The sequence below is a fragment of the Megascapheus bottae genome, chromosome X, assembly GCF_031878675.1.
Source record: "Megascapheus bottae isolate mThoBot1 chromosome X, mThoBot2.hap1, whole genome shotgun sequence".
Taxonomy (NCBI): Eukaryota; Metazoa; Chordata; class Mammalia; order Rodentia; family Geomyidae; genus Megascapheus; species Megascapheus bottae.
In genome coordinates, this window is record NC_143547.1 from 8843263 (window position 1) to 8869626 (window position 26364).

Sequence of the window (26364 nt, forward strand, 5' to 3'; positions counted from 1 at the left end):
GGGACTTGAACTCAGCCTGGGCGCTGTACCTGAGCTCTCCAGCTCAAGGCTGATGCCCTACCCTTTAGCCACAGCCCCACTTCCTGTTTTCTAGAGGTTAATTGGTGATAAGAGTCTCAGGTCCTTTTGTGCCCGGGCTGGCTTTGAACCTTGATCCTCAGATCTCAGCCTCCTAGGTAGCTAGGAATACAGGCATGAGCCACTGCACCCAACTCTGGTAAGAAATTTTATAAAGATAAATGGAGAATTGAAAATGGTGATTGCTGAATTATCCTGCTTAATTTGGTAATCAGTTAGCCTTGATTGCATATTAAACAAAGATTAAAATTCCTCCCTCTAATTAGAATTCCTTTCAAAAGTTTAAGGTTTTATAATAATCACCACAGTATTACTTGCCAATGCACATAGATGTTTATTTTGTGGATTTTACTTTTATTTGTTCTGTTTTAAATAGATAGTCCCCTTCCTTATGGAGAGTAGCCAAACAGAACTGATATGCTTGTTAATTCAGTTTTAGTCTTATATTTTTCCAGTTCTGAGGATACTTACTTGAATCTAATAGGTAAGCATTCTGCCACTTGAACCTTTCCTATATTCCTTTTCTGGGTTTTTTTTTTTTTTTTTTGAAATAGGGTCTTGCTAGTTTTCCCAGGCTTGTTTTAAACTCTTGGTCCTCCTGCCTCTAGCTTTCGAGTAACTTGGATTACAAAAATTCTAGCACAGGAGCCTGGAGTTTGGCCTAGTGGTTAAAGTACTTGCCTAGCATGCACGAAGACCCGGGTTTGATTTCATGGTACCACATACATAGAAAAAAGCCGGAAGTGGTGCTGAGGCTCAAGTGGTAGAGCTCTAGCCTTGAGAAAGTCCAAGGACAGTGTTCAAGCCCTGAGCTCAAGCCCAGGACTGGCAAAAAAAAAAATTCTAGCACCACTCCGACCTTTACATCCAATCTTGGTTGGTTTTTGTTGTTGTTGTTTCTGGAGTTTGAACTTAAGACCTTATACTTGATGTTGTGCTTGGACATGGCTGATTTTCTTCCACTTGATTCATGCTTATAGTGCTGCTTTTTGCTGGTTAATGGAGATGAAGTCTCATGTACTTTGCTAGCTGAGCTGACATCAAACAACAGTTCTCCTGAACTCAGCCTTCTGAATTGCTGGAATTATATGTATTAGCTACTAATGCCCAGCTTTACATCCATTATTTTTATTTTTTATTTATAAAAATAGTTTTTGTTGGTCATGGGGCTTGAAATCAGGTCCTGGGTGCTGTCCCTGAGCTTTTTTGCTCAAGGCAACTGCATTGCCACTTTGAGCCACACCATGCCCATATTTCTGGTGGTTAATTGGAGATAAGAGTCTCACGGGGTCTTCCTGGGCTGGTTTGGACCAGTAATCCTCAGAACTCAGTTTTTATGTAGCTAAGATTACAGGTGTGAGCCATAAGCACCAGACTTCACATCCATTCTTGTAAGGGCAAATAAACAAATGGATATCACTACCAGTTATAAGCATTTTATTGTGTAATAACAAAGATAATCTATATTTTATTCACCTGTTTAAAAATGTTTTATAAGTTTAATCCAATGTGAAAGGCTGTTTTAAAAAAAAAGAAAAGAAGACAGCTATAGAATGAAAGCATATAGTGGCTGGGAATGCGATGTACTGGTAGAGTGCTTGTCTAGCGTGCACAAAGCCCTGTGTTCAATTCCTTGGTGCCACATATACAGAAAAAGCTGGAAGTGGTGCTGTAGCCCAAGTGGTAGAACTCTAGTCTTGAGAATTCCCAAGGACAGTGCCCAGGCCCTGAGTTCAAGCACCAGAACTGGCACAATAAAGTAGAAAGAAAGCACGTAAAACTGATATTAGGAGAGAGGGGTAGACAACTGAGGAAAAGGGGGAAGAATGCAGTCAAATTTCAATGTATACCCTACAAAGTTAATAAAAAGTGAAAGAAAGGGTGGGTTAAGAGGGATGAATGGCAACTTCTATGTACAGTGACTTAGAAATAATAAAAAATAATGGACTGGGAGTTTGGCCTAGTGATAGAGAGCTTGCCTAGCATGCATGAAAACCTGGATTTGAGTCCTCGATACCACATGCATAGAAAAAAAGGCAGAAGTGGTGCTGAGGCAAAAGTGGCAAAAAATATTAACCCATAAAATAGTTGAACAAAAATTTGATATTGAAGAATACAAACACACACACAGACAGGAAATGGCTTGGGGAGTATCTTACAGTTATACACTGTTATCTTGATGTTAGAGTGTAAGTCATATTTTTTTGCCATTCCTGAGGCCTGAACTCAGGGCCTAGGCACTGTCCTTGAACTTTTCTCAAACCTAGTGCTTTACCACTTGAGCCACAGCACCAGTTCTGGCTTTTTATTGTATATGTGGTATCAAGGAATTGAACCTAGGGCTTTATGCATGCTAGGCAAGCAGTCTACCACTAGGTCATGCTCCCACGACCCTGTAGGTGATATTTAAAGCTCCTACTGGCTCTAAGACTGTGGTTGTAAAGACAGTATTGTTCTAAGAAAAAAACTTCATTTCATCCTCTAATTTCCACTGAAATCATGGGGAAGATATTATGTGAAGTGAGTCATCACAATGCTAATTAAAGTGTGTATGAGCTCTTGATTTTGTATATGTGTATTGCTTTTGAGGGTCTATTGTTTTTGTAACTTAAAAGTGGTAGACCTGTATCTGCTCTTTGGAATTATAATGAACTTAAAATACCAAGAACCAATTCAGTTAAATACTATGGAAATAGACCTGGAAGAGAAAAGAAAAAGGGATTGCCAGATTCTTTTTCTCACAACCCTGAAAAGTAAGTCTTATTTTTTTCATTTCACAATTGAGAGAAAAGAATCACACATCTCTATCAGTTGCTCTATATTAAATACATAATAAAAGGGGTAAGGCTTATCTTAGTCCAGGTAAATCTAAATAAAATATGTCTGAGTAAGGTTTTTTTTTCCATTTCTCTACTTTCGAATTTGAAATTGCTAAAGAGGAGTTGCTTAAGAAGGTGACTTTAATAAATGAAAATAATAATATGGAAGGAGAAAATAAGGGAGGGGATAACACTCATAAAAGGAAATATACTCATTACCTGACATAGGTATTTGTAACTTGTAACTCCTCTGTACATTACCTTTACAATGAAGTTTAAATAAAAAACAAAAGAGTATAATAAAATAAATATAAAATAAAATAATACAAAATTTACAACTGCTTAAAGAACCTAATTTTTAAAGGCATAGGGTAGCACTTCACTGGGTTGAAATTTCAAAGAGAGTAAAAAGAAATGTCTAATGTGTTCAATATTAATTCCAAGACTGAAATATAAACCTTTTTGTAGTTCATATCAAAATAGAAAATCTAATAAAGAGATTTTTACATGAGTTATTCAAGATACATTTTAAACTTAGTAGGTTGCATTTGAAATCAATAGATTTGTGGGTTTTGGTTGGATTTAGCATATGCAGGTAGCTATAGGAAATGTCTAAATGGTAAATGAAGAAACAATAGAAAGATGTAGGCCAGAATCCTTAGTTGTGATTAAAGTATATGTAACTTGCTCTTAAACAATAATTATTAGTGGAAAGTTAGGGAAAGGAAAATGAGGTCTATTAGAACTTAACAAAACTGAATCAGAAGCCACTTGGCTTCAAAGAGTTCTTTTTCTATTTAGGTATTTGGATTTCCTCTAGATATGCATTATTCTACCAACTGCATTGTGAGGTTGCCCTGGCTATTGTTCATTAACTGACATTTTGAAAGTGAAGCAAATGTCATTTGGGCACCATGAGTAGGAAAAGGAGTTGCTCGAATGAGATCCAAAAATTTTTAATGAAATTATTATAATGAAAATTTTAATGAAATTATTTAATGAAATAAGTGAAGATTATGATGAAATAGAAAATTGTTATTTGTTTCAGATGCAGGAAAAAAGTATATTTGAATTACAAGTTTTCCTGCTATTTGGCTGTTTCTCAGAGGGAAAAAGTAATCAAATGTATTTCAGTAAACTCTTCATAAAACTCCTCCAAGAATCTGTGTTTTCTCTTTCTTTTGGTGCCTGGCTTTTGGCTATTTTTAAAAGTAGGCAGATAAAATAGATGAAGTCAGTTTTGAGTATTAAGAATAGTTAGAGGGGGCCAGTTGTTTGGCCTAGTGGTAGAGTGCTTGCTGGCCTAGCAGGCACAAAGACCCGGGTTTGATTCCTCTATACGACATACATAGAAAAAAAAACTGGAAGTGGTGCTGAGGCTCAAGTGTTAGAGCTCTAGCCTTGAGAAAGTCCAAGGACAGTGCTCAGGCCCTGAGCACTGGCAAAAACAAAAAAGAATAGGTATAACAGAAATGCACCGTTGGCTCACAAATATAATTCTAAATATATGGAGGCTGAGAATGGGATTATCATGGTTCAGTTTCAGCCCAGACAGAAAAAGCTATAGGATGATTTGTCAGTACTATATCAGGAACTATTTTGATTCTTTAATTTCTTATTTTGAGTAAAAGAAGATGCATATTCACATATCTAAATACATAATTAGCAAGAAGTATGGGAAATTGACATTGTAATAATTATTTTCTTTATATAGGTGCTAAATTCATATCTTTCTCTAATAATATTGGTTTTTGTTAAAGCTCTTTTATTTCAGATAAATAAAGAAGAAATACAGGACACTACAAAATAGAAAAAAATTTATATACATTTTTATTTTTATATACATTTTTATGACTCTTCTAGCTCCAGTTATAGTTGAACACTCTTCTGTAGAACCTATTTTTATTGTGTAATTATATTAAGTATCATAAGCTACTAACATGATGATATTTAAATTTCCCATTGTAACTTCATTCTGCCATTATACTGCATAGTACTGATTTAGGAGGAAGTATATTTTTTCTTCATAACATTGACTTACCATGATCCATTTTATAAGCTCCAGAGGTGATTTGCTTATCAATTAAGTACAGCATAGGCTTCTTTGGAAAAATGTTACAAACCAGAACATTTACAGAGTCATTTTGCACAAATTTAAAGGCATCTTTCTTAAATCATGGATTTGTAATAAGGACATCATTATACTGTGTTTGAAAATATTTCAATTGCTTCACTATTTTTTGATGCTGTCTTTTTCTTAGGGTATGTATATTAAGTCAACATATGATGGCCTCCATGTAATTACTGGAACCACAGAAAATGTAAGTACTGCAGCATTTCAAATTTTGGTTTATGCATGTATATTTCACATGTTTGAGGTTGACTTCTGAGCATAAGAGTAGATGAGAGCAATAAATAAAAATACACATACTTTTTTCTTTGGGATTTTGTTCACTTTATTTAGAATAGCTACTGAATGTAAATCGGAGGATTTGTTTGCAGCCAGAGTTATCTTTGTTAAGTATTTTTTGGTTTATGAGAGTTTATTGTGACATCTAAAAGAATCTTCTTCCATCTGTCAAATATTTTAGTTATTTTAAGAAAGGTAACTGATGGAAGAAAGAAACATGAAGTGCAGGCTTTCTGAATATTTGCAGCATAATTCAGCTTAATCCAGTGAGGGAGCAGAGCAGCCAGGTGTAGCAATATCCTCCCTTGACAACTTTCTAAAGATGCAATTATCAGACTGCACCCAAGACCTATGAAATCAAAACTTATGGGGACTAGCCTTTCTTATTAATTGATTCTGTTTTAACAAATAGTCCAATAGTTCAAGTTTGAGAACCACTACATACAGAGGGTAAGAAGTCTTCGAGGAGTAGGTACTATGAGTTCTGTACCTTAATAGCCATGTAATGTTTGCAAGCCTCTTAACCTCTCATTACTTTGTTTTCCTTGATAATAACTGGGAATTATCTATACTACATATCTCACTCAGTTTTATGAACTGAGTTTAATGAGCTAATGAATGTAGATGACTATGTTGTAGAGCTCTATAGGTATACTCTATTCAGAGAAACATGACATGATCATGGTGATCATTAACATGATTGGTGTAAGAGAACTGAATAAAATGATAAATCAGCTCTGTAGTTATTAGCCTAAATTTTCATTCTACTCATATACACAAGTGCTCAGATTTGCATTAATTATTGCTTTCTTTTAGATGTTCTGAAAATTTTCATGATTTTGTTGTGATTCGTTAAAGAAGAATATGGTGCAGTTCATTTAGTCCTAAATTATTATTAATCTACACATTTGCCGTATTTTCTTCATAAAAAGTAGTGTTTTGCTGGGTATTGGTGGCTCACACCTATAATCCTAACTAATCAGGAGGCTGAGACCTGAGTATCATGTTTTGAAACCAGCCTGGGAAGACAAATCCATGAGGTTGTTACTTCCAATTAACCACCAAAAGGTTGGAAGTGGAGGTGTGAATAGTGATAGAGCACTGGCCTTTATCAACAAAACCCAAGAACAGTGCCCATATCCTGAGTTCAAGTCCAAGGATCAACACACACACACACACACACACACACACACACACACACACACACACACACACACACACACACACAGTGCTTGCCTAGTTTAGTTCATCTGTTAACTTTAATTACTTACTGATTTTACCCCTTAGTCTCTTAGTTTCTTGTAGAAGATGAAACACATAATATATATATTACATTCAAAATACTTGGGCAAAATATGTAGCATCCTTACATTTGGTTAAATATGAGAGAGTTAAGGGATTACAAATAATATGAAATTTTATAAACCATACTCTTACTACTACTAATTCTCATTGGTGCATTCATTTGATCGCTCATTTATTACTTTAACAAGCCTCATTTCATTTCTGCTGTATTCTTAGCATATTGGAAAAAATTAAATTAATATGTTTTCCTAGACAAGTGCACAGCAAGTAGGGATTCATTTCAGGTTGTAGTAAAGTTTACTTTGTAGAACTATGGAAAAAGTGGTAAATGTTCCCAAGTGCATTCAGAGAAGAAATCACAGAAATTGTGATTTTTGACCTATATAATGATTGATTGCTAGGAATCAGTCTGTCTATATTATCTGGGATCTGTAAAAGTTGAGCATTATTCCTTTTCCTACAAATTGCTCAGTAATATTTTATAAATGGGTAAATGATCAGAGAAAATACTGATTTGGAGAGTAATTCACATATGAATCATATTAGATCCTTTGATGTTTAATATTTAAAATATTTTTGGCACCCTCAGTCATTTATAATTAGAAGTTCTGGGTTGAGTCTGAGTAAATAAAGCTGTTGACTAAAGGTGGGTAAGTTATATTTTGTTATTCTATACCCTAGTTCCTATGTTTTTCTGTATGTAAAATGAGGAGTTGGGGCAAAATGATCTCTAGTGTCCTATTAAATATAAACATCCAAACTTTATAGGATTTACTCCCTGTTTTACTCAACCTGTGTAAAAAATGGTTGTTTCATTGAATTTTATATGCCAGTCATTTTTTACATCATGTCTAGATCATTTGCTTGATATTGTTCTTCTATATTCACCTTTTAAAAGATCATTTGTTATCCATATAGTGAGGGGAATGATTATAATTATAACTATTAAAGTAATGATTTGTAATATGAGGATTGTAATATTTGGTAATATTCCTACTTGCTAAAAATGTTGTGATACACATTATAGTTGAGTTGGCCTTTTCTTTTTGACAGAGTCTCACTGTGTAGCCCAGGCAGGCCTCATTGCCATCCTCCTGCCTCAGTTTGCTGCTTGTTAAGATTGTGGGAGTGAACCACCATACTTAACCATGAAAATTATCTCATCATGAATTTTTAGCCTCAGCAAATAGCTGACATTAGCCTCAGCAAATAGCTGACATTAGTTTTTTTTCAAAACTTCAAGTGTTCAAGGCAATGGAAAATTAGAAATAAATCAGAAAATGTAACTGGAAATAATTATGTAAATAAATTCAATTCCAGGTGTCAAAAGTAGCATTTTCCTTGAGAGATGCTATCTCGCTATCATTTTTATTCAGTTGATTCCATTTCAATAGATTTGAATGACTAAATTTTAAATACTTAGAGCAAAGTTGGATAAACATATTTTCATTAAAACGTATCTAAAATACAAAAGTATATCACTATATTATAATGATTCACATTTATGTAATCAATCAGTAGTCACTTGAAGAAAAACAGAAGAGGATTTTAAATTCATTACCCAGACAATTATACAATTTCTACCTTGAGTGTCAGTTTTTCTAAAGGCTTCTTAAAATGTGTCAACATTAAATTTCCAAATAGTTACTTTTTTATGGTTACTTTTGTATTTTAATCCTTTAAGGTAACAAAGAAACAAACTGATGAAATTGTTACATCCTGTAGAAATGTTTATATTTCAGTTTATTTAATGTGATTTTGTGGTCCAGTGTTTTACATTGACTGAAACATAAGAAGTACCATTTTCTCATCACTCAACAATTAGAATGGTATCTAATACATTTCTGAACTAATTTCTACTTTTAACTAGCTTTCCTATATTAGTTTTCAGAATGAATTTTATTGATGGTAAAATACATTAGCAATTTGGTGAGCAGACTTCAAAGCTTTAATGCTGATCATATCCATTTAATTGAAAAAACCAATTTGTTGAAATTAATGTGAATTATCCTATTAAACAGAAAGGAAAAAATTGCCTAATTTTACTTTGAAATATATTTTCATTGTGGTTTCTTAGCAGGGTAACTCTCCCTTAATGCGCTCAGGAATATTTTCTTGCTTTGTAACTTAATTACCTACAATTGCTTTTGGATTTCTATTTCCTGTCACTGGCTATACATGGAATGAAGTGGATAGCAATAAACATTTTGCCAAATTCTTTTTAGTTTATAAAAATTGTAATCAAATTTAAGATGAATCTATTATCAGAAAGAGGAAACAACTAATAAAATTGATGTTGTTTATCATTTTTTATACTGAATTCAGTCACCTGCAGATCGTTGCAAGAAAATACATGCTGGCGATGAAGTGATTCAAGTTAATCATCAGACTGTGGTATGTATAATTACATTAAGAGTCAGTGGGAGGAACTAATCTAAAGATTTGCTAAAGCTGTACAAGTGTATCAGAAATGAAATTCCTGTTTATATGTATGAAAATTGAAGATTTTTTTAAAAAAACAACTGAACAACTCTTTATTCTTCTTACGTATTTGATGAGACTATATGACATGGCATTAAAAAGAAATGGGGAAATATTTTTGATGGTTGAAAATGGATCTTCAGAAGAGCAGGTACAGAATAATAGCATGTACTCTATGAACTGGAAAAATAGTCTTGGACAATGCACATAAATTCAGTCTTATCAGACTGAAGATGTAGCTCAGTGGTAGAGTAATTGCCTCACATGTATGAATAACTAGTCTTCATGTTTCGTAACTTCAGTAGTTTCATTTATCTATTTTAGCATTGACTGATTCGTTCAAGTATGGTGGATTTTTAGTTCATTTTAAATGTAGATTTACAACATTTACAATGTTTACAACATTTTAATCTCTAATAGTTGAATTAGCTCTTCATTTCCCAAAAGGATCTAGGAGTCCATTTTTAAACATGATTGTACTTAACTAATAAATCATAAAATTTTCGTGTCTTATGAACTTCACAAATGCATTTACATAGCCATCAATGGTAGAGGCATTCTCTGCTTGTGGTAGAGTTCTCAAAGGCTATTTTTATTCATCTTAAATGAAGACAAATGAACATTAAATGGCATTCATTTATGGCTATTTTAAATTTCTCCTTTTGCTCTGCTCTCTTCCAAAATAAAATGTGGTTTCTAAAAATGAAATTAAAATAATCTGATTACTAATACTACAATCTTTATCTTAAAAAGTGAGACTTTGGAATAAACATTCTGTTAATAGCTTACTAACTCTTCACAGTGAGTAACTATATCCTGTTACACAATTTATCTAAATTTGCTTCAACATATTCTAATAAAGACTAATTCTTCTCAGTAGTGTTAAGAAACGGTTCCTAAATACGGATATTTAAAGTTCTGATGTTCATTATCTAAGAAAATGTTAAATGTCTGACTTTATGGTTGGCCCTGAATATAAAGTGATAGCAAAATAACAAAATCTCTCTACCCTGTGACAATTATGGTGACATTTTCTCATTACTAGACAGTGTATAAAATGTCCTTAAAGAAAATACTTATTCCATAATATTAGGGCTTGAGCAAACAGGATAAAACAGCTGCTTCAATAGAGGAGTAACTTTGCCCTCTTCTAATATTCATGCTGCCTCCATTTCTGCAATGAGCCTTTATCAAATCGAAATTCTAATTGTTTCTGAATGTATTTCTACCTGGTCAATTACTAGCAGGATACAAATTATGAATAAAATTGTTTTAAAGGATATTATTGGAGATCAATGATCCTGACATCGAATGAGTCTGAAAATCTTGAAAAGTCTAAAATATTATAAATATCTGTTAACTCAAAAATAAAAGTATTAAAATTCAACAAATTATAATTTCTGTATGGTTTCGTACCATTTAAATACTGTGAGAATGTATGAATACATTTTTGTAACAGGAATATTTTTAATTTAAACTAAACAGAATGATGGTTGTGAAAATTCACATCCATTTTTTGCTCTGAAGTTGACTTATGCTTGAAGTGCATTATGTTAATTGTTTGGGGGTCACTTTACCATTGTATTAAAATAATAACTTTAGCTAGCAACTATTGTGTTATAACAATGAGTTAGTATTTCATATTATTTCATATTATTTACTTCCTATAGTAATCTTGCAAAGATGATGTATAAACCGAAACACAAAATGATTACATAACATCTACAACTCAAAGCTTTCTGACTCTGAGATCTGTTCTTTTTTATTTCACTTTTATTATATTCTTCCAAACTTTGAATTACAAAATTATCAGAGGAGGAGGAATCTTAATAAGAATGTGAGCAAATCTCAGCATCCAGTGAGACATTACGTGGTACCAAGGGAAAAAGAGAAGGAAAGAGCAAGTTTACATAACTGAGGAAGTGAATAAGTTTATGCAAAATTAGAAATAGGCTTCAGATTTGACTTTACTGCCATATTTTTCACTATACTTCTTTCTCCCAAATAAAACATGTAAAACACTTATCACAAATACTGGCACATATTAGGTGCTCAATAGCAATTAATTTTCTTATCTTTCTTCTTTTCTATTACCTGTTGCAATAGTTCAACCACTTGGAGTCCTGATTCATGGCAGACTTCTACTAGAGCCAACAAGTTGGTTTGGGGTTATAGCAGAGTCAGGAAAACATGTTGAATTTCATAAAAGGACAATGCTTAATAATGTTATCAATTACCAGATTTCCTTTTTGTATTCCAGCAAGAGGCATATTTGTATAAGAGTGGTGCATTTCATTTAATGTAACCCATTGTGCCCTCTTTTTTGTTGCCTGTGTTTTCTTTAATCTGTACACTGTTTTTAACATCTTTCTAGAAAATACAGAGAGGGGAAAAGTGTTAAATTTCTGATGTTCATTTCTACAAAAGGATGAGTAGGCATGTAAATTAATTACAACAAGTATACAGTGCTTATAGTATGCAATTATTCCTTTTGTCCCTACATTTATTACAATGGGCACTAGGTATTGGTTATGATGTTTCATTAAAATCTGACCATTAATATTAATTGTCTAATTCATTAATTTGTTTTTCAGAATACTTGGATATTATCAGTATTATCATATACTATTTTAGATTCAATAGTGAAAAGAGCAATGTTGTATCTTGCTGTTTAGAATATTAATTGTAATATTTTCTGTAATTTAAAATTTTCCTACAATTCAGGAAGTAGTTTAATCTGATATTTACTCTTTACTCAAAAATATGTTGAAAGTGATTTGAAATTATTAACTGTTTGTCTGAGAAAGTTGAATGAACCACAAATAATTAAATTCTATAATTCTAAATTGCTAGCATAATGTGTATGTAAGATGTCCACTTTGATGTTCATGTTTCTAGTATGCTCTTTTTAAACTCAAATGTTTTCTTATTTGAAATGAAACTGGAAGTTCTATGTCTATTATCCTGTTTCTCTATTCTTTATTGGGAGTAGTTTTAAGCTTTTCATATCAGCATACTGCTCTGGCTGAGAAACTGGGTGCCAAGTAGGAAGAAGAAAAAAATCATGAACATCCAAGCATGACACTAAAGATACAACTCTTCAAATGCTGTTGGAATCTCCAAAGTTTTTTCTACTTCAGCTACCACTACATCCCTCTCCCTGGAAGACAACCTTGGCATAGTTTGAAACAACAACTTTGTTCTCAGTGATGCAATTTTAACATGCTTTTTTAGCTGATGAGACTATTTAAATTTTCTAAGAATGTTTGATATATTCCTAACAAATCAATTAAATATCATGTTAGTACTGTTTGAGGGTGTGTAAGTGTTCTAAATATTCTCCATACTAAAAACGTATAGTTACTCAGTATCATTTGCAAAAAGTGGCAATGTTGATGGTTGAATCCAGAATTTGGAAGATTTTCTTTGGTTTTCTGTTAATATTAAAAATACATTCACCGCTATTTTGAAAATCCTGGCACCTGATTATTATTATTGAAATGTATGGTTTAATATTTATGGATACAAAGACTACTGGGTTGGGAAATAGACAGGTCATGACTGTCAAAAGGTATACGGTAGCAAGTACAATATTGAAAATTGATAAATGAGAGATGGAAGATAACTACATTACTTTAAGCCAGTGAGTTTTGTTATTCTCAAAATAGTCAATGGGCATGAACAAGACCTGTAAATGATAGCAGAGAGGGTGGAAGGGAAGAGAACAAATTGAAGGGCCATTTAGTTATCTGGAAACTTCATTCTAACTTCATGTGTCTCCCTTATTTTCTTTTTCCCACTCTATTATTAAAATTTCTGGCTGCGCACTTACCATTTTGATCTTTAAACACTAGAAAAAACATGAGAATACTATTCAAAAGGGAAGTGAACATTATCAGAATAGATGAAAATGTGATGACCCAATAAATTTCAGCCTTCCTTTCCTTTACTTCTTGGCCTATTTCTCATTCCATGAACTCCAGCAGAAATAAGAGGCTCATTCAGCTTAATTTATATCTTGCCATTGTTCAACAAGAGATGTATTTCTTTCCTCTCTTTTCTAACTTACCTAATTTTGTCTCTGTTTCAGTTTTGCCTTTTCAATTTTCTTCTTTGCCTTTCTCGTCCCTTCTTATTTATTTCTCCTCCATTTTTTACTTAGTTCAGTTTTCTTTATTATGTATTTCCTCATGTTCTTTCTGACAGAAGAAATAATTATCTTATTATAATTCCTTATACCAAAAGTATCAAAAATTAAGACCTCCAATGGAAGAAAGTGGTTCTCACATATCACACAAATTATTCATATATATACTAAATATTGCTGGACTACAGAGATTAATTGCATTAGCATGACATTTTCATGTTACTTAATAAATATCTCTGATAATGTCTTAAAATAACAATATTAAGAGTCTAAGAAATTAATATTCTAAAGCAAAGCACATGTATTATTTTTAAAAGAGGACACTATTAAGGAATATTTACCTAAAGTCAAAGTAAACAATGATGTATCACAGATTTCATTACTCATGGAAACATTTTATTTTGGATTCATTTTAAGTAGTGAGTACTTCATCATTTTATTCTTTTATTTTCCATTGAATATTTTGGCTTTGATAAAATCAAGTGGAAATTGGTTTTAAATTACCACATATTGACATGAATTTTATTTTTATTTTGCCTAAAGAAATCAGTTAATTTCTTTACTAACATGTTTCATTTTTTATTATCAAAGTTTAACACATTAGCTTAAATGCTTATGTAAAGCAAATGTTATATATAATCCTTTCATAAACAATTTTCTTTGTTTTATTCTTATTTATACAGATCTTACCACTTCATGAGGAAAAATATAACTGTTTTATAAATGATTATTTTACTTTTTTGATTGCAAATATATTTATTACTATTTAAAATTAGTTAACAGGTACATATACAAATAGAATTTCAACAATGAAAGTCCAACAGACTGGTAATGTTTAAATCACTGTATTTTACTTATTTTTGTTCTTAGGAATGTATCTTTTAATATCACTGTATAAATAATATGACTAACTTGCAGCGTGGAGTTTGTTACAAGTGATTACTTTGTATGTTTAAACTGTGTCTGTTGCCTGAAATTCTTAAAGACTCCAGGTTATTAACTTAAATGTGTAGCTCGCTTGCCAGTCAGTATCAGTCATATCAGCCCTTTTCCTACCATTGTCAAATTAGGAAAAAGCTGCCAATAATTGCCAAATCTACTTTCTATCAATTAGTGAATAACTTATCTTCCTGCTAAAACCATTATATGAAAAGAGAACATTGTAAAGCACTATAAAACAGAAAATTTTAGGATTCAAATTCACTAAATTAATATTCCAGATAGCATCACAACTAAAATTGTAGGTAACATAGAGTCTCACTGCTTGTACATTTCCTCTAACACTATTTCTTCTACATTTTATTACCATAATAGTAGGCAATAGCGGATTTTATTTTAAGTTAGAGCAACTGATAAATAGATTTCACAGTGGCCCATTTAGAGCTGACCATAGCTTTGCATTCCACTGTCATGTTTTCCTCTTCTTTTCTACCTAGAAGAGGCTTTCAGATGAAGTAAATTATATTATTTACAGATACAAAATGATGTCATGAATGACACACATATTAAAATGAAGTGGCATTGATTTTGCTTTGTAGCATATATGAATGAAAACTATGAAGTGTCCAAAATAAACATTTGGCCCAGAGACTACAGAATTACCAAATGTCATGTTAGAATGGAAACAGACAATGACAGTTGACTGCACAAAATGCTTTGGAATAAGCTTACCAGAGAAGCACAGACACCAAGGATACAAAGGGTACACTGAGTATAAATAAAATTTTTACATTGGTTCTTGAGATATAGTAGTTATAGGTCCTTGATTTTCAAGGTATCAGAATTCATTAATTTAGAAATGCTTATAAAGTATGTTTTCTCTACATAGCTTATTTTGCTAAAGAAGATAGCAATTGGTATAAAAGGGTTATTTGATTCTTCTATAACTTTTAATGCAAAAAACTATAACGTAAAGGCATGTTTATGTATATGTATATGTGTGTATATATATATAAGCACCAAAATATTTTTATCAGACAAAGTGTCATTAGCAATAGCATGGTAGCTTGTCTTCTCAATGCTTTTGAAAAGAAAGACATTTAGATACAGCATGACTCATCCTCAGACATTCACAGGGGCATACTTCAAGTCTCTTTGAAATTTCCTTTGTGAGAAGATTTGATTTATGCCTGTAAATAAGAATATGTATACACACAAAAGCATACATGAAAGATGATAGCTTTGAACTGTTGACAAAATAATTCACTTGATGTTTGGAAAACAAATCAGGGAAATGTGCCCAAAAGAAAGGAAATGTTTCATCTTTACAGCAGGAACTCCAAGGCCTATTGTATTCCTAATTCAGGCGGCCAGTTATTCAGGATGTCCCCACTTGTATTGCTTTGTACCCAAGAACACCTGTTGTCTATTTCATCCACAAGAAAGCAGAACATCTGGCTTTTAATAGTTGGCATACTTAAGTTTGCTTTCTTAAGAAATGATAGGTCTGTTTGTATTGTATACAGAATACATTTTATGTGTGTATCGGGGATTATGTATATAATTTCATAAGGGATAAGTTTAGCTATTGCTTGAAGATATTGATTTCTATCTTATTGAATGAGGAAGAGAATTAGAAATTCAGCATGTATAGAAAACATTAACCAGTAATAAGACATATTTTGTATAAGATACAAATGGTGTTTTAAAAGGCTCATTCCAGCCTTTGAACTTTATGTAAATGAAATACTTTCAGACTATTTACAACTAATACAAAATACTTTGGGAGAACAAAATACCTTATCATCTGTGTTTATATAATGTATGTGATGAAGTAAACTCCTTCTAAGACAAGTAACAATTTATTCACTATTATATACCATATCATAATCACATCACAATGACTTTTTAATCTAGAGTATCCAGCATAGAAATATTTTTTCCAAATGTTCACTTATAAGGGAAAAGCTTATGATATACTGGGAGTAAAACTTCATGTTAGCTTTATAATTATGGACAAAACATTTTGTTTCATATTAGACGTCATTTAACCTTCTATATGCCTTGCTATAGCTATCATACAGCTTGATTTTATACACATAAAGCCATAAGCCCTCCTTTTGGATTTAAGGACATTTTATTATATTTGAAATAGTTAGCTCTTGTCGATATAAACTAGCTAGTTCCTTTGTTAATTAACCATTTGTGAGGCACTTTATTGGTTATAGAGTATAGCTAAGCAAACTCTCTTTTTATCTCTTAAAACACTTAAAATCCAGTTTTGTGATGTAGATAAGAAAGGGGGAGGAAAAATGTAACAGGAATAAAAATGGTACAAGTGAGATGCAATGTGTTCTAAGATTCATATAAGGAAAAGAAAGGTCTCCTTTCAAGAAGACTATTATGGATATTGCATGTACTATAAACCTTTATGGATAGATAAATTTTAGTAAGTAAAAGAAAATTCTAAGCAGAGGGAACCTCGTTTTTGCAGCTATTGCTGAAACGAAGAACTGCATTTGAAGAAAACATAAATTCACTATTTAGCCAACTTTACAAAGTCCACTTTCAGAAGTGTTCTGCAGCCATTGGACCTCCGTTTTATTCTTCCTCATTACTCTTTCCTTTGTTCCCTTACCCATGAACGTTGCTCAAACTTACCACACTTTGCCTCCCAGTTTTCTTCACCCCTTCAGCTACCAGCTACCCCTTCAACTGTTGATATTCTAACCGATTTGCCTTAAACTAATTTGAAACCTTCTTTTAAGCCCTTAAGATGGGATACATTAGGTGCCACTTCAGCAGAGTCTCCCCCATGTTACACCTAATAGACACTCCATTTAGGTCTCACGCTGTTCTAAAGTTCAGCCCCACTTCCCTTTTTAAGCAAATTCTTAAGTCTACCCCAGAACTATTGGATCAAACACTCAGGGTGATAAAATATAGTAACATGTTGTTTAACAAGCCTTCCTTCTGATTCTAATACATTCTTTCTTGCATTAAAGACAACAAAAGCAGAGAGCGGTAGCTCATGCCTGAAATCCTAACTACCCAAGAGGCTGAGATCTGAGGATTGCGGTTGAGAGCCAGCCTGGGCATTAAAGTCCTTGGGACTCTTATCTCCAGTTAACCACCAGAAAACCAGAAGTGGTGCTGGGGTTCAAGAGGTAGGGTGGTAGCCTTGAGCTGAAGAGCTTAAGGACAATTCCCAGGCCCAGAATTCAAGTCCCACGACCAACCAAAAAAAAAAAAAGACATAACAAAACAAAACTGTAATAATATTAGTAGTGCCTATACAAAGATTGATTCTCTGGTTGGACCTTTGTAGATCTATTGCAAGATTTCAAAAGGAAGAATAATTTTACACATAGCAGTATTTTGGAACTTCAAAAGACTAGAAGCAGAAAGACAAGTTAGGAGTCTGTTTTAAAGCTTGCATATAGGTTCCTACACCAGAAAGAAGGCAGTGAGAAGATGTGTTAATTGCTGTGATCTATTTTTAGAACACATGTGGATTAAACAGGAGGGGACTCTATAGGTGACCCCAAACTCCCAAGCTGAGAGGATGATGAGAATCTTGATTTTCATTATTATTATCATTAATATTGTTAAATATTGCTTTCATTTGCAGTATCTGTGTATTTGGTTGGCAATACTTTGTTCTGTAGAATCCAATGTATTTAAGTATGAATTCTGCCTTTGCCACTTAGTATTGTTATAATCTTAGCTCAAAAATAAATCTCGTCTTCATTCATAGGCAGAACCAGTTCAATAGCTTACCTCACTGGGCTTTTGTAAGGCTGGAAACATAAAATTATTTAATGTGGACATGAAGTATCTAGCATATCAAATTACAAGTACTTGATTGTTGAGTAGCTGTTGGTATTGAACTGAACAGTTGCAATATAATGGCTGGAGTTCTTGATAGGAAGCGGGAATGGTTAGAGACTCCTTGTAGTCATATGAAGGAAGTTGTAATTGTAAGTTCTTGAAGAAGAGAACATTGTAGGATTTCATGAAATATTAGAAAGATGGGAGGGAGAAGAGATGATGTGAGGCAGGACCACATTCCTCTGCTTGAGCCAAAATGTGGCTATTTGTTTATTTCTACCCATTCTATAATTAAAGTTGGAATGTATTATGCCTTTGAAGTTGTGTAATTATTTTGTTGGAACAACACTATTGAATAATGTAAAACTCACTGTTTCACAAGTGAGCCAATTCCTTTTTTGGTATCTTGCTAGACTGTTTTTCTATTCATTCATAACCTGTTCTCTTTTAATGCCCAGAGTAGATCTGATTTTCTCATTTTTTTTACCTTATTTGATTCTTTGGCATGTTTTTTCTTTGCCTCCAGCCCCTTCTTTTTCTGAGTACACAAAAACTTTGTGTCCAATTGGAGATTATCTTATAATCATTTTTATATTACTATTATATTTTACATGATTTCCAATTCATGTCTCTCAAACTTAATATTATGAAACTATATCCAGAAACTTAAATGAGAAAATAGAAACTTAACCTTGAAAAAAATATTAGCATGTATTTATAAGTTTTATATATTTGGACATGTGTACTATTACATTTAGTTTATAACATGGAGATTCCCATTCTACATTTTTTCACACCATCTACAAATGTTCCCCTGTAATATGGCAACCAGAAGTGTCTAAATAACTATTAAGGAAATTAAGTTCAAGCATTCATTGTATCTCATCTGGCTGGAAGTCTGTGGTATTACAGAACTAGAGTTCTGAGACTATCTTACTTGCCAATAAAATGAAGACAGTTGTTAAAAATGGTGATATAAGATAATATACAGGGGAAAAGACACGAAGCTTTTTAGAACAATACAAATTACGTTTCAGAAAAGATGGAGAAAAATAAGGATATACACATAGGCTGTAAATTATGCAGTGACCTTTATTCCCATTCAGCAATGCTCTGTTGTACCGGGGATACAACCCAGGGCCTTACTTGCTAGGTAGGTACTCTATCACTTGAGCTACACTGCTAGTGTTTCTGGCATAGGATCTTATTACCTTTGCCTAAGCTGGCCTCAAATGTACATTCCCCTCACATGTGCATAGCCTCTGAGGAGCTATGATTGCTGTTGTGCGTTAATCCATATATCTTATATTTGGCAATTTCTATGTGAAAATAACAATGCTTAAGTGGAGTCATTCACTGAAACTCATAATTGAAAATCATTTTTTGAATCAAAGGTCAGCAGATATTGGAGATCTTGCCTTGAGTAATTCAATAATACACTTTCATTTGCTTTTGCTAACCATCTAAAGATGTAGTACACACATTTGACTTTTCCATTGCCACCTTTTAGTGCTTTTTATGTAGTGCTACCTTTCTAATTCTGTGCTTATAGAAATATTCTATCCATAGCAGTCATTCATAAGATCAAGCATATTCTAAATAAAATTCCATAGAATAAAATCCATGTATTTTGCAATCTTAAGTGTTTGGAAAAGTTACCCATGCTTATTGCTAGAAGTTGAGGAAACAGAAGTGTAAGAAAAATTGTATTGTGGTGTTTATTCTTTAATGTAACTACCATTAATAGTGAGACTCTCTTCGATATCTATATTCATATTGCAAACAGTGAAATTAAATATTATTTCTCATTTTGGAACTTAATTTTGTTCCATACAATAAATTTTATCTCCCTTACTAGTGGACATTTACAAGTGTTCAGTATTTGATGAGTTTAAACAATACAGTGGCACACATCTTCCACATTTATCTTGGTGCTTTTGTCCAGTCTTTCCCTCCTAACAGTGGAAGATGAATTTGGGGGACCAAAGACATTTAATACATATTATATCCATTTGCTTTAAAAAAACATTGATAATGTTATTTCAACAATAGCAGAGATGCTACTTAAATTAATATGCCAATTTTTCTGCCATATATAGAACTTATGAAAGAACAGAACCAATCAATTCACACTAAACATTTCACAAGAAACACCACCTAGCCTTAAAAATCCTCAACTTGGCCCAGCAATCATTTTATAGAGTAAAATGGAAAGGAATTTATGAATAGACATTTATGTGTAATTCATTGTTGAGAAACCTATATGTTGGAAGAAGGATACTATCACATTGGTTGTTGAATACAATTAACAATTTATGAATGGATAAATAATAAAATATCATTAATATTTATAAATTACAAGCAACACACACATATCTTCTTCAAACTTGTACTCAGAATTTACTTCCATATTTTAACAGGTGAACACTTGATTTTGAACCCAGTTTACTTTAACTGTTATCTTGTAGAAATGGCTGTAAGGACACTACTTACCTTTCAAAGGAATGAAACTCAATATAATATACCTTTGGACACAAACCAATCTCCACTTATATGTGATAGGCATTTGACCAGCTCCACAATATAGTCAATCTACAATAATGTACTTTTTCAAAAGTGACTGCCTCTTATTCATGTTAGCCAAATACCATAGTGATAGTTTATTTTAAGATACTCTAAGGGTTTTAGTGTCTTCCTTTTACCTTGTCTTCCTTTTTCTTTCTTTTTTAAAATTGGTTGTACTAATAGTACAAGGAATTGAATTCAAGAGCCACAAGCTGGCTAGGCAACTGGTCTACTAGTTGAACCATGTTCCCATCCTTTTTAGCATTTCTCTGATGGGATTTCTCATTTATGCACAGGGTTAGCCTTAAACAATGGTTTTACTATCTCTACTTCCTAAGAAGCTGAAACTATAAGCATGTACTACTACATCCAGGCCCTTTCCTGAGGCTTAAAGCAGTATAGTATCCATCTTGCTTCTTCCACATTACCTCTTCATAGCGTCTAGGAGATCTTTGCTTCTTTTGGTGAAGAATGTTCATTCTCTTCATCTTTAGTAATGTTTTCCAGGCAAAAATATGGTGAATAGCATACAAAAGAGGCTCACACTCTTTTACATGGGTGCCTAGGAAGAAACTACATCACTTGTAGACCATTTTTCTAAATCCTGTTTGCAAAGCAGGATAAATTTTGACCCAGTACATTTGTAGAATACATCTTGGAATATTACAACCCATTGGAGTTGCTAAAAATGTTTCTTCTCTGTTAAATGTGAGCAATATTCTTAAAGTAAATGTTGAAGTGAGATTTTCATGCTTTAAAGCACAGTTCTAAGACTTTGTGTTGAATACTGTATCTGTAGTCTATTTTAAAAGTAAATTAACAAATTTATTCTTGGTTAACATTTTTCAAAGGATGATGAGTAAAATAGTTTAACACGAGTAATTGTGAAGCCAGGTTTAAAGACATTTATCAAATATTTGGTTTAATTGTACAACATAATTTGAGGTGATATTTAAACAGAATGGCTTCATTAAATGTTGAGGTGACATTTAAACAGAATGGCTTCATTAAATAAAATTGCCAGTAGCTGCTGTATTGGAGTGGTGTTTTCTTGTCATTAGTTTCTATCTTTATAACATGTTAAAAGGCTTATTTCATGGAAGTTACGGTCCTTGTATTATGATGTTGCTTTGGTGGGTTAGTACCAGCTAATGTCCATCTAATTTAAAGACTCTTGTAACCACATATCTCTAAAAGATGGTGATGAGAAAGCATGTGGTATAATTTGTAAGCTCAGGACATTGCCAATTCCTTGTTTCCATCATGTGGATTTGTAAATTGTACTTGTGATCAAAGCTTGCATCTACACCTAGCAGCTGAGCAGCACCAATGGTGACACGATTTCTTTACATTCTAAATCATCCAATGTAAGATACCATTTTATTCTCTGCTTTGACTTGTCAAATGTCCATTATGTTGTCTTCTGATCCTATGGACTCTAGTGCAATAACATGGTTAATCAATTCAAAGATAAAATTTCTTTCTTGAATCGATATCTCCTGAAAATTGATAGGATAATACACCAATTGTGTGATTTTTTACTGATCTTATTAAATGGGGAGAACATTAAATCTTTGAATACTGTACCTCAATTTTATTGTAATGATTTTGCTGGTTACCAGGTGGGGTGGCAGTTGAAAAATTTGGTGAATGCACTACGAGAGGACCCGAGTGGTGTTATCTTAACTTTGAAAAAGCGACCTCAGAGCATGCTTACCTCAGCACCAGCTTTACTGAAAAATATGAGATGGAAGCCCCTTGCTCTGCAGGTAATGAAGCTTAATCATAAGTCATACACCATCATTTTAGCCATAGATGATCTCAGTATTGCTTCTTTATTGTGCCTCATCTCAGCAGCATATGGATTAACCTTGTATGCTTTTGAAAATTTGTTTGTGAAATTATCTCTTCACAGCTTATCCTAATAGGCTTAATTATGATTAATCTGAGTTACTAAAACACAAATTACAAAAAGACTCTGTCTTAATTCAGAAACAATTAAACATAATTCCAAAAGATAACATGACATTCTATGTCAAAATATAGAAAAGAATGAAAGTAAAAAATCTCTTATAATATAATCTTGATAATCACATATACCTCTGGAAAATCTAGATGATAGTTTATAGAATTGTTTTAAATCAAGTCCTAAGATAGTAATTTACAAACAGAAGGAAAATGAAGTTTTAAATTAGTAATTAAATTCTCCCTAGAATATTCCTCCTAATTCTTCATTTTTCCTTTTTCTATTCTATAGGGTGGCAAAAATGGGATGGTTACATTAGAATTTTTCTTCAGCATAAAATATTATTCTAAAATACTACTCTATACACTGATGAATTCCTTAAGAGTTATCTGGAAAGATATAAAATATTCTGATTGGTTAAATTTAGGAGAGTGATAGATTTCCTTCCATTTCAATCAAGATAGATCTTTTAAACTTACCATAAAAAGACTTTCCTTCACAAGCCCTATATTTTTAAAATAGTAGATTGTTAGCTTTTCCTATAAATCTAATTAAAAAATTAATCTCCCATTGAACTGAACATACTTTCCATTGTTCACAATAGCCATGGATGCAATATATGAAAATGCACTGGTGTCACTTGTATGTAAAGTTGTTAAACTTTGTATTTAGTGCCCTTGACCATTCATGGACTTTTCTAATATTAGAATGTTTATATTAATATTAGAAATATTCCTATATTTCTAATTATTACATATAACTGGCCTTACAGATTATGATGATTCTTAATTGATTAAAATATTACTGTATTTATTCATCTCAAATTTGGCATTATATTTAAATATCAAACACAAAATGTTTCAACATTAGTATTTAAATTTTTAATATGAGCCCATTTTCAAATTAATAAATGTAAACCATATTAATATCTCCAAATTCATTTTACTAAAAGTGCATTATCAACATCTGAATACCATTGAAGTTCAAAGGCCAATGCTTGCCTGATTTAATCATAGGTGAGAGATCAGATTTTATCATCACATTTTTTCTCACTACATTATAAAATGCTTTGTTGTTCTACTCTGGAGTTTCCTATTAATATCTTCAAATATCTATCAAAGTCTGAAGAGGTGTGAGCCCTGAAGAATAGGCCCATAATTTCATCCATTCTGTGCCTTTCTTTGCATATGTGTAATTAAATTTAATATAAGTCCCTCATAATAGGGACGTTAATGCCACATATTGTAGTGTTATCAGTTTAAAGGACATGCTCTAGAAGACCTATTGATAATTTAGTCTATTGTTAGATTCTTTTCTACAGTCACAAACTGAAGAATAAATACATTAGGATACTCAAGAATCGCTTTCTTATAGAAGGCTAAAATAAGTCAAGGACCAATATTTTGTTACATATACAATACATTTAGTGTATTTTTATAGTTAGACAACAATGACAGCAAATGCATTATATTATTCATTATAATAGTTTTTAGGTATTATTTTAGTTCATTCCTAAATGCCCAAAATTTGTATTATGAGATAAGTAATTATATTTATTCCTCATTGTTCATTAAGCTATGCTGTGTATTTGTGTATTTATTTTCTTAGAATGCTAAATTTCAAAAATAATGGAAATTGGAATTTGCATAAGTTCTTATATATGTAGCAGCACATTTGTACATTTGTTATTTCAACTAAAGTTGCTTCACCTAAAATGTATTGACCAAGATCAACCACCTATAGATAAATAATACTATTTAGGAGAAAAAAATACTTGTAAAATTTTTGGAAATTACCTCAGTTATTGATGTCATTTTTGCAGAGCAGAAACAAGAGTGTTAGTATTAAAATTCCTCCTCGTACTAATGAAACAAAATCTAAGGGGTAAGAACATATATGAATTCTGTAATACAGAATACCACCACCCCCACTGTCACCACCAAATGCCCCTCCAGTCTACTTTGAAGACCTATAAAAATGTTCCATTACACATTTCTTTATTGATCTTAAGTTTTTGTCCTGTGCTATGTTGTAGATACAAGAAAGAGTACTTTTAAGTAGAATTTTTCTAGAAAAAGTTTTTATACAAGTAAAGATGGACAAAAAGCCTGAGGATACAGGGGTATGAAAGTTGAAAGCAACCTGTCCCAGAAAGAGATAAGTCATATAATGGGATGAGACAGTCTTGAAGGCAATAATGAATACTTTACTAACTTTTGTCTGAGGTAACCTTTTCTTCCTAGTGGCTAATAAACAACCTCAGATGTAAAACATGAATGCTAAATGTAACAATGCTCTATGTAAACACTAGTGCCATTATTACTGTTTTCTTGATTCTGATATCTATCAAAATAAATTGGAGTCAGAACACACATTAATTCACTTCAATATAAATCCTTAACATTCTAACATGGAGAAATGTACATTATGTCATTTCTCTTATCCATGGGGTATACCAAGAGATTACTTACATTACTCCAAAAAGAATAGATTGTTTTTATGTAACTTAGTGTGTCTTTCATCTTTTCCTTATACTATACTAGACTTAACTTGCCTGTTAGTATTTTCAGATAAAATATAACAAAATCTCATGTAGAATGGAGGTAGACAACATGATACGCATCTTTTAAAAGTAATAAGGAAATGCCATTATTCAAATTCAACATAGTACCCTAAAGTGAAACATTGTTAAAGAATACCACATTTACTCAAAGTAAACTTTTTTTTCTAAAATGTTCAAATTGATCATGTGTTCCGGTGTTAATTAATGACAGTGATGAATTTTGATTTGGAATTTCTTTGGAAATTATGGCCAAATAAACAAAAGCATACAATTCAACTTCATGCTCACAGAGAAATTTCATCAGTACATTCCATGAAATTTTATGGCTTTTTTGATAAATTCCTGATTTCATAAACATTTTGCAATAAGCAATGTAGGACCTAAAGCTAACCTGAGTAAATACTACAAGCAGATTGAGTTACATCAGAAGGATTCTATTATATTGTCATCTGCATACTTTCATAAATAACAGGGATGTCTTACTTGAGATCGAATCTTTTATTCTAAGAAGGTAAACAAAGGATACCTTACTTTCTGAGAACTGTTTTTCAAAACATTTTCTTAAGAGAATCCTCTACTAATACCTTTGATTTCGGTATGCATGGTGATTGTTCATGGTCAAGTACTTCTAATTAGATGAAACAGATCCCATGGAACTCTGGATAAACCTCAATGTATACTTTAATGTTTGTTTTAATTAGTATGTATGTACTATGAGAATGCATGGGTGGTGTCATTTTCTTCTCACAAGAGATATATGGGTGAATTAGTTTGATACTGCCAAGACATTTCCTTGAAATGATCACTGGGAATCAATGGTTCAAAAAATATTTAGGAACTCAACTTTTATGGGGGGAGAATGCATCTCAAAAATGATCACTAAAATCAGTGTTGGAATTCAACAAACGGATTTAGATATTGTCAAGATTTTTTTGAATAACGAATGTGTATGATTAGAATTTTATTCATAAACTGTATTTTTATTCACAAATCGCTTACATTGATGGCATAGTTACTTGTGTGATTTTGTGCTTTTCCATTACGTTTTATCGTTTAGCATTACCTTCATGCCATTTCTGCTGCAGGATATTTAAACAACTCGGAGCAAAAAAGAAACAGAAAGAAAATAGCCATAATATCAATGTTGTCTCTTAATTGGTGTAACTAGAGAATTCTGACCATGTTAGAGCCTAAGTACAAACAGTTCTCAATAGTTAAATTTATTCTGTAAAAGACAAAACATAGAATTACCATAAATTT

At 32.2% G+C, this 26364-nt stretch overlaps 1 protein-coding gene across 5 annotated transcripts in view; it reads left to right on the forward strand.

Annotated features, from left to right (window-relative positions):
* Positions 1–26364, forward strand: part of Cnksr2 (connector enhancer of kinase suppressor of Ras 2) — a 239510-nt gene that overhangs the window by 105040 nt on the left and 108106 nt on the right. For 3 of the 5 annotated variants that reach the window (XM_090326745.1, XM_090326749.1, XM_090326744.1), the window contains exons 7-9: positions 5159–5218; positions 8938–9006; positions 22198–22344. In XM_090326745.1, the coding sequence (XP_090182871.1) occupies positions 5159–5218; positions 8938–9006; positions 22198–22344 (276 nt within the window). The remainder of the gene's footprint in view (positions 1–5158; positions 5219–8937; positions 9007–22197; positions 22345–26364) is intronic. The other 2 variants (XM_090326748.1, XM_090326747.1) reach the window with 1 other exon arrangement.